At 33.5% G+C, this 8,627-nt stretch overlaps 1 protein-coding gene across 2 annotated transcripts; it reads left to right on the top strand.

The window, feature by feature from the left end:
• The first annotated feature begins 1,990 nt into the window (after positions 1 to 1,990).
• Positions 1,991 to 5,316, top strand: LOC107912822 (receptor homology region, transmembrane domain- and RING domain-containing protein 1). 2 transcript variants are annotated; one of them, XM_016841163.2, is made up of 6 exons: positions 2,009 to 2,400; positions 2,571 to 2,798; positions 2,922 to 3,314; positions 3,769 to 3,866; positions 4,809 to 4,901; positions 4,974 to 5,316. In XM_016841163.2, the coding sequence occupies exons 1-5, from the start codon at positions 2,268 to 2,270 to the stop codon at positions 4,851 to 4,853; spliced, it is 897 nt and encodes a 298-aa protein (XP_016696652.1). In that variant the 5' UTR covers positions 2,009 to 2,267; the 3' UTR covers positions 4,854 to 4,901; positions 4,974 to 5,316. The 2 variants fall into 2 exon arrangements, with proteins under 2 accessions (XP_016696651.1, XP_016696652.1); XM_016841162.2 differs by having other exon boundaries at positions 1,991 to 2,400; positions 4,809 to 5,316.
• Positions 5,317 to 8,627: the final 3,311 nt, after the last annotated feature.

Genomic DNA, 8,627 nt, shown 5'->3' with positions numbered 1-8,627 from the left:
TGGACTTTTGATCAAATGTATTAATATGTCATGCATAAGACTTGAATTTGGCTAGGTTTAAATGTCTTGAATTGGCTCTTGAATGTGTTTAAATGTTTATATAGGTGGAAGGTGAAATTGGGTGAAGAATAAGGCTTAGAAATGGTCTTATTTTGTCCACACGGGCAGAGACACAGGCGTGTGTTTTAGCCGTATGTGACACACGACCTAGCACATGGGCGTGAGTTCTGGCCGTGTGTCCCCTGCATTTTAAAATTTTAAAATAGAATGCTCATAATTGATCACACGGCCTGGCACACGGGCGTGTGGCTTGGCCGTGTGCCCTACTTCAAATACCACACGGCCTAAGACACGGGTGTGTCACTTGGCCGTGTGAGCCACACGGCCTGACCAGAAAGGGCATATGTCCCCTGCACCTTGGAAAATTTTGAAATTTCGCGAAAAATTATCTGAGTTTTCGGTTTAGTCCCAATTTGATTCTAAAGTGTAATTTGAGCCTCGAGGGCTCTTATAAGGGACTTCATGAATAATATCCAACATGAATGTTAAATAATAATATGAAATATCTGTATTTAATTTGTTTATTCCGGTAATACTCCATAACCCTGTTTCAACGACGATTTCTAGTTAGAGGTGTTACAGATAAGGTGGTGTTGCTAATCAGTCAGACAACATCGACATTCACGATAGAAAACATCCCATTTTCGTAATTAATTTGTTTCTTATACCATTTTTGTATTTAATTATTTTTATAAAAACCTCAAAAAATTGACTTACCCATGTGGAAAATTAGGAAAATTATGTGGAAGTTTTCGAATTTTCATGTCAACTTTCTGTAAAAAAATCTAACAACAACTTTAATTTCAAGAAATTTGATGATTAAATTAAAAAAATTAATATTTAAATGACTAAAATAAAATAAACTTAATAGTGTAGTGACATTTATATACTTTACCCTTTTATTTAAGATATAAATACATGGTGAATGTATTTTGCAAGGCCCCTTATCCGGCTTGCCCATAATAATGTAGAAAAAGACGGATGAGGAGTTCAATTGAAACGGACATTGGCCATTGCTACTTGTAGTTTTGACTTTTTTGTTATATCTTCATTATGGCTTGTAAATTAAAGAAACTGGATATAGTTATAGACCACGGTTTTACACTTCTACAGCTGGAATTACGAGTTTGGAGCCAATAAGCCGTCGGCTTAGCCGATAATATTGTACAACATCTTACACGTGTACATCAAGTAACTCAAATTATTTTATCTAGTGAATCAATTTAATCTTTCTCTATTTAAAAATATTCAAATAAGTCCAAATTATAATAAATCTAACATTAATTATATAAAAATGTCTTAAAAATTTTCAATTAGAGCTAAATTTCAAACAAAAGATTTTATTTACATAACCATAAAAACGGTAGAAATTTTAACTCTGTTAAATAGTAAATGTTAATTCTATTTCAATTCGCCATTATTTGATTCATTTTAAGTTAAAATGTGTCTATAGTTCCTATACTTTTCGAAAATTAGGAATTTAGTTCTTATACTTGTATTTCTAAAAATTTAGTTCCTCCACTTTTTAAATTTCAAAATTTAGGTCAATTGCTAGTACTGTTAATTTTGTTTCCGTGACATTTTGAAATAAAAAAAACTACTCACTTGGTAGCCATGTAATTAAAAAATGTGTTATAATTAACCTAATTTTAACAAAAAAAAAAACTAATAGTATGAACAATTGAACACGAATTTTAAAATTTGAAAAGTGTAGGGAATAAATTCCTAATTTTCAAAAAGTAGAGAGACTATAAGCATATTTAACCCTTTTTTTTAATAATACAAAGACTAAATTAATTAATTTAATTGTTGTTAATTCGATTTTAAAATTTGATTATATAAAATAATTTAATGGGTAAAGATAAGGAGTAAAATAAAAATTCAAAAATTCCATAATTACATTCACAATGCTTAGATGGAGGTGAGTCGCAGTGGAAATGGATAAGGAAGAGAGCAGAGGTTGGTTTAGTAAAATTAGTAGCAATACAGTCCAATCAGATCTTTGCAGCATATTTATGCCTCCCATCTGGACTCTTCTTCAGCAGCTTTCTACAAAAATTGTTATTACTTAATACAACCTACGCTAATTTGTTACCAATATAAAACGACGGCGTTTTCTATGCAGACCTAGCGTCCTTCTCCAAGTCTCTTATTTTACCTACTGTTCATCACATACCTCCAGACCTAAGCTGAAAGGTTGAAGAACAATGACAATGAGAGAAGCTCTGCTTGGATTTTCTATTTTGTTAATATTTATTGCTTATTTCATCGAATTTTCGTCTGCTATCGTTGTATTTGAGCCTTTCTCCATTTCCTTCCCCGACCTTCCCGCCAAATTCGGTAACTTTTCTTCTTTTTCATTGTTTGTTTACTGGGAAAATGAAGGAAAGCTTACAAAACTAACGCTTTCAAACTTAATTTGTTTTTACGCTCTACTTCCATATAAAATTCTAAAACAGAAAAAGAAAAAGTTAAATTCCTTATTTGTTTTTAATTTTTGTGTTGTTTAGCTCGTGGGAATAACACTGCCGTCTGCGGCGCCCTTCAAGTGGCGGATCCCTCGGATGCTTGTACACCGCTCCGAAATGAATTTGGATCCAACAAAACGGGCCCGACAAGGTTTGCTTTGATAATCAGAGGCAATTGTTCTTTCGAGGAAAAAATTCGAAAAGCTCAAAGCGGGGGTTTTTCTGCTGCAATTGTTTATGATGATCAAGATAGAGGCAGTTTAGTTTCCAGTAAGTTAATTTGCTCTACATTTTTTATTCAAAATTAATTTAACTGAATTGAATTCATTATTATTTGTAAAATTTGGAGAATGATTCGATAGCTGATTAATTGAGGTATTTTTTTGTTTGAAGTGATGGCGAACCCTACAGGAATCAAAATTCTTGCGGTTTTTGTTTCTAAATCTGCTGGTGAATTTTTGAAAGATCATGCTAAAGGGGAGAAAGGGGAATGCTGCATTTATCTGCGGCCAAATAGCAAGGCCTTGACAATTTTTGTTATATGTTTCGTATCACTTCTCGTTATAGCAGCTTTCCTGGTGATAGCCTTGATGCCTCCCAGAATTTTGTCGAATTGGCGAAGAAGAAATTTAGTAAAAAGTGTGGATAGTAAGACAGTTGAAGCTCTTCCTTGTGTTGCGTTTGGCTCTGCTCGCTTGAGTCAGTGCCATACCGGAGAAACTTGTGCTATTTGCCTTGAGGATTATAAGGATGGAGAGATTCTTAAAATTCTCCCCTGTCAACATGGTAGGGTTTGCTCCAGCAGCTTATTGGTAGCCTTTGCTGTGCTTCTTTTCTTGTGTATATCATTGTTTTACCTACCTCCATGCAAGGATCTGTTTTTTCTTTTACGGGTTAACTTTTTTTATGCGTTGGGGGTTCAACTCTATAATATGTAAAAAGTGAAAAGACATGATATTTACCAATTTGCACAAATCTAAAATATGAGAAAGAATGATATAGAGGAAAGTTTTAAATCCATAGAGCCATAGACCTTTGGTTGTATCAGGGCAGTTTCTGCACTAATGCACATATTCAACCATCCTACTTAGTTCTTTGACTCCATGCTTTAATGAATCTGTTACTTCTATTAGTGGCCGTGGGGAAAAAAATTAGATAAATTGCTTTTTGTAAACAGATGAATATCACATTCAAATCTTGTTTCTAGATATTAGTTAATCAACATGAAAGCTGCGTGCAGATTTTCATTCAAGCTGTGTGGAGTCTTGGCTGACAAAGTGGGGGACATTCTGCCCTGTATGCAAACATGATATGATAACCAAAACCGCGTATTCTGAGGTTAGTGAGCAAAGGCCTTCGTTGCATGTTCCTGTTTAGCGATGCTGCTATAATTCTGCTCATTGAATTTTCACATTGTACAATTACATGCACATCAACACTCATGCCTATATTTTCATTATATGCTATTTTTTTGTTATTATTATTTTATAAAATCTGAACTTTAAGCTATTGTAAATATGAAATCATCTATAATCATAAGTCAGTGCAAGAAATTATAGTGACTGCTGTAATGGCCCTTTGTTGGTCTAGTAAAATCTGACATTTTGCATGTACCATCATGTCTGTCATGATATTAACTATTAAGATCTGGTGGTTGGTAGCTTTTATGCTGGACATTGCTTATTCTCTGTGATTTCATAGTCATGCTAGGCCCATGAGCGGTCAATTAACCAGGCACATACAAAAGAGTTGCTTATGAAGGTTAGGGTAATAGTTCTAAGTATTTACTTATAAAGGTATTTGCTAAAGTCTTGATAGCTTGTTGAGCATTGGACATGTTTTCAATTCCAATAAGATAAAAAGTATATGTAAATGATAAAGCATGAATATTTTACTATATCCTGCTGAAAGCATCAGAAGGCTTGTGCTTTTTTATGAGACTTGGTGCTGAACCTCACCCTTAAGCTAACGCGTAAGCTAGCTTACAGTTAGCGTCTGTGCTTGTTTGTTGGGGTTTGGTTGAGGTAATTTGTTCTTAGCAGTTGAGAGACATAAAAAGCAATGGAATGAAATGCCCCTATTAATATTTACTTGGCTAGAACTTGTTCTAATTGTGAAAGGATGACATTTAGTGGTGGACCGGATTGGCCAGTCTGTTTAACTTTGTTGTACGTTATGAAGACATATTTTGCCTACCATCTCTCCTTAAATGGCTAAGATAAGAATCTTTGCCCAACATGTTTTATCAATGCCGAACTGTGTTTGGTCTTCCTTCAACAGATCAAGAGGAGCAGCACTGGCGATGCTCATTTGCCTTGGATTTAAAAATTGGGTATCATGTGAATTGTGAACTCCCAAATGGATTATATGGAGGTGTGTGGATACTTTTTTTTCCCGAGAAAATTAAGATTTCCATTTTATTTTCTTCCTAATGTCATGTTTCAGTATGTCTTCTGTTGGGCCATCCATCCCTATCAGAAGTTAGTTTCTGCACCCATATGCCTCTTCGAAGCACCGACAATTTCTGAGATGATGCTTTGTTGATGTAACCTTTTTATGTAGAGCCAGTAAAAAACTGTTATTGTGTGATGTCCAGGGGGATGATCGTCCCATTTTATTTTCAACCAAAGGGTAGTAAGAAATCCATGTAAATGTTAGTCCAAAATGGCTGAAAATTGTAAAAGCTGTATGTCTTATGCTTGATTGTATATAATTAAAAGAGCTTTCATGTTGCAAGGCTCATCCTCCTAAGTTCACCTGATATAAAAGCAGGATTTCCTTCATTCTATTTACAGCTTTAAAGAAGAATGATTTTCTTATAATTAATGCTCAAGTAAATGGAATGTCAACTGATGTCATTAATTTGTGTACTAGGTTAATTTTAATTTTTGTATTTTTTAAAATATGAAATTTCAATCTGCTAAAAAACTAGTTATCAATTTTGTTATGTTAAATTATGTTATTTTTAAATTTTTATGTGGCAAATATATTGTTACGTGTAATATTAGTATGTTATTTTTACATAATATTTACAGAAAAATTACTTTATTTTAATTAATATATTTAATAACTATCCTTCAAGTTAAAATTTAAAAATTAAATTGAATAAAATTAATAGTATTTAAAATTTTAAAAATTAAAATTGATTAATTGGATTATATTTATAATTTACTTATAATAATAAAAATTGAAAATTCTAGCGTTGGGAAATTGAAAAGGGTAGAATTGGGAAAGGACAAGAAATGATTAAACAACCTCATAGGTAGGAGAGGTTGTTGATAGACAGTTGAGATTAGAGAGTCCTGACTGACATAAAGGAAAAAGAAAAAGATCCAGGTTAGGTTAGGTTAGGTTGCAGATTTACTATTGGTGGATGACATGGCGCCATGCTATTGGTGTTGCTCAGTAGGAGTATTAATTCAAGTGGTTGTACTTCATCCGGTAGAGATGGGCAAAAAGTGGGGCAGCAATTGTCAGGACAGCAGCAGCGGTTAAACATGTATGCATACTTACTTACAATCTCCATCACCAGCTTTTTCCCAGTCAATAATTAACCCAACGTGGAACTGGGAAGAGGATGCCAAATTGCCAAAAAGTAGAGAACTTTTTGGTTTTATTTTTCCTATCCATATGCTCTGCAAAATTAGTGGTAATGGATTTTAACTATGTTTAGAGAAATATGTAGGTTTTGAGGTGTTGATTGACATGACAAAAAGTGCATCACTTTATACTAAACACGCTTTTCTTTAACAATTTTGGTCTAATATAGGTTGTTTCAAACATTTTTTATTTTTAAAATTTTTAATTACCATTTTTTTAAGCAGATCAAAGAAGTTAAGTTGTAAAAAAATGTGTTTGGTATAAAGTGATTTTTACAAGACACATTTTTTCCATGCCAACTGTCATCTGCCTATATTTTTAAATATCCCTAAAAATAACTTCTTTTCTTTTCTTTTTTTTTTAAAATGACATTTACCATTAATTTTGCCAACATACTCCTACGCTACAATATCACCCAAGCCTTAGAGAATGAACTTACACCAATACGGATATTCAATGGGTAACATCGTAACACTCATAAAAAGACAACTGTCACAATCAGTTTAATTTTATTAATGATCTTAATCCTTTTAAATTCACCAACTTTTAGGAAAGTCAATGTTGAGGGGAGGTTGATGTTAGATCTTCAATGGTGGTGTTATTGTTCCCCAAGTGTCTATGCTGATTTTAACTTTGGGTTTTTGTCTCTTTACTTTAAGGAGAACTCAAATGGGTTCACGTAATTTATTCGGAGTGTTAGGGTTCACTAAGGAAATGTTTTATCATTTTAGCTTTAGTGGGATTTGAACCCGTGCCCTTAAAGAATCTTAATGTTGGGATTTAGTGTCCTTAGTGTAATATTTTTGTCTAAATGTACTTGTATTTTTTAATAAATTGGTTTAATAAAATATCCACCAATTTTATTAATATCTTTGTATATTATCCTCAACATTTTTTACACGCAAAACAAAATGAAAGCAAATATTAACTTACTAATTATTTAACGTTTAACTAATATTAAGCAGTATTACGTGGTTGGATCGTAATACAGAAAGACGACTTATATTAATAGATAATCTAAACACGTTCTTAGTCTAATCAAGATTGAGCAATTGATTGAAAGACTAATATGCCGTTTACTAAGTCTAATTGGGGATATACCTTATCTCGGGTATTGAAGCGGATGACTCTCAGAAGATAAATACATAGATGTGATTGATTAGACTTATAACACCCCAAAATATAGGGGGTTAGATGAAATGAATAACCAAGAAATAACTTGGTCTTGATCGTTAAGTGCTTAGTATACTTCTTAGAGATCCTAAGTTCAAACTCATCTCTCTCATTTCTTTTCTTTTTAATTTCAACAACCTAGGATAAAAACCTCACTATAATAAATATTATATGTGGTAAAAATATATCAAGAATAGGCAGTAGCCCAAGTGGTAAGGCCTTTTATTCCCCTTTGTCCTTAGGTTTAAGTCATGCCACTCTTTTTTCCATTTCTTTTATTTTTGGATGACAAAATGGGCTAATTGCCTAATCAGCCCCTCCAATTTTGAAGCCCTAAGTATTAATAACTTTTCCTAATTATACATTGATTCTAATTCCTTTTCAACCCTAAATTGAAACTCTCTTTTCTTCTCTTTAAATCCTTCATCTTCTTTCATTCTTTTCTTTTCTTTTTATAAAAATTTTACATTCTTTTGCTGGAAATTGATCTCTTGAAAACCCAAATCAAGATCAATTACTGATTGAACTCGAAATTGACCTTCGTTCAATCGTTTGTCTTATTGGTTTAGCGTAACATCGTCAAATCTCGTCATTAACATTGCCAAGATCGGTAAGAACATTCTTAATCCCGATATTTAGATCTCAAATACTTGTAAAATTTCTATACACATTAATTTCAAGATCGATTAAATGATCTTTTACAAATCTTGCTGATAATTCCCAGTAATCTTAACTTTTCTTGAAAACCATTATTAATATTTATGTATTTGTTGATTAAAAGACCCGTTGTAGGTATCTCGAATCAAACTTGGACGTGAGGATCATCGTTTGAGGCCCTGGTGAAAGGTGTGTGTTCTTTTACAAGCGAATCGGGGCAAAATCGTGCCTAGGATAGGGCCACACGGGTGTGTAGACCACATGGCCTGGCCACACAACCATGTCCCTTTGCAAACCCTAGGATAGTTTGCTTCTCACACAGGCACAACCTTTCCACATGGTCTATCACATGGGCGTGTGGACCACACGGCCTACCACACGACCATGTGCCTTGGAAACCCTAGTGTAGTTCGTGAACCACACGGCCTGGCCATACAACCGTGTCTCTCCTGTAGGTGATTTTGCAATTTTCACATGAACACAGTCTGTCACATGGTCGTGTACCCCTTCCACACGATCTAAGGCTTTCCACATGGTCCGGTAACACGGCTGTGTGTCCCCTAATTATCTAAATTTACAGTTTTATCCATAATTTTATGATTTATTCAGATTAGCCACTAATTGGTTCCCAAACTATTTTTAGTGTTTAATTTATTCAATTAAGCCCCT

The sequence above is a fragment of the Gossypium hirsutum genome, chromosome D11 (assembly GCF_007990345.1).
Source record: "Gossypium hirsutum isolate 1008001.06 chromosome D11, Gossypium_hirsutum_v2.1, whole genome shotgun sequence".
Taxonomy (NCBI): domain Eukaryota; kingdom Viridiplantae; phylum Streptophyta; class Magnoliopsida; order Malvales; family Malvaceae; genus Gossypium; species Gossypium hirsutum.
The sequence above is the reverse complement of the archived record's forward strand: the minus strand, read 5'-3'. Positions and strand labels throughout refer to the sequence as shown.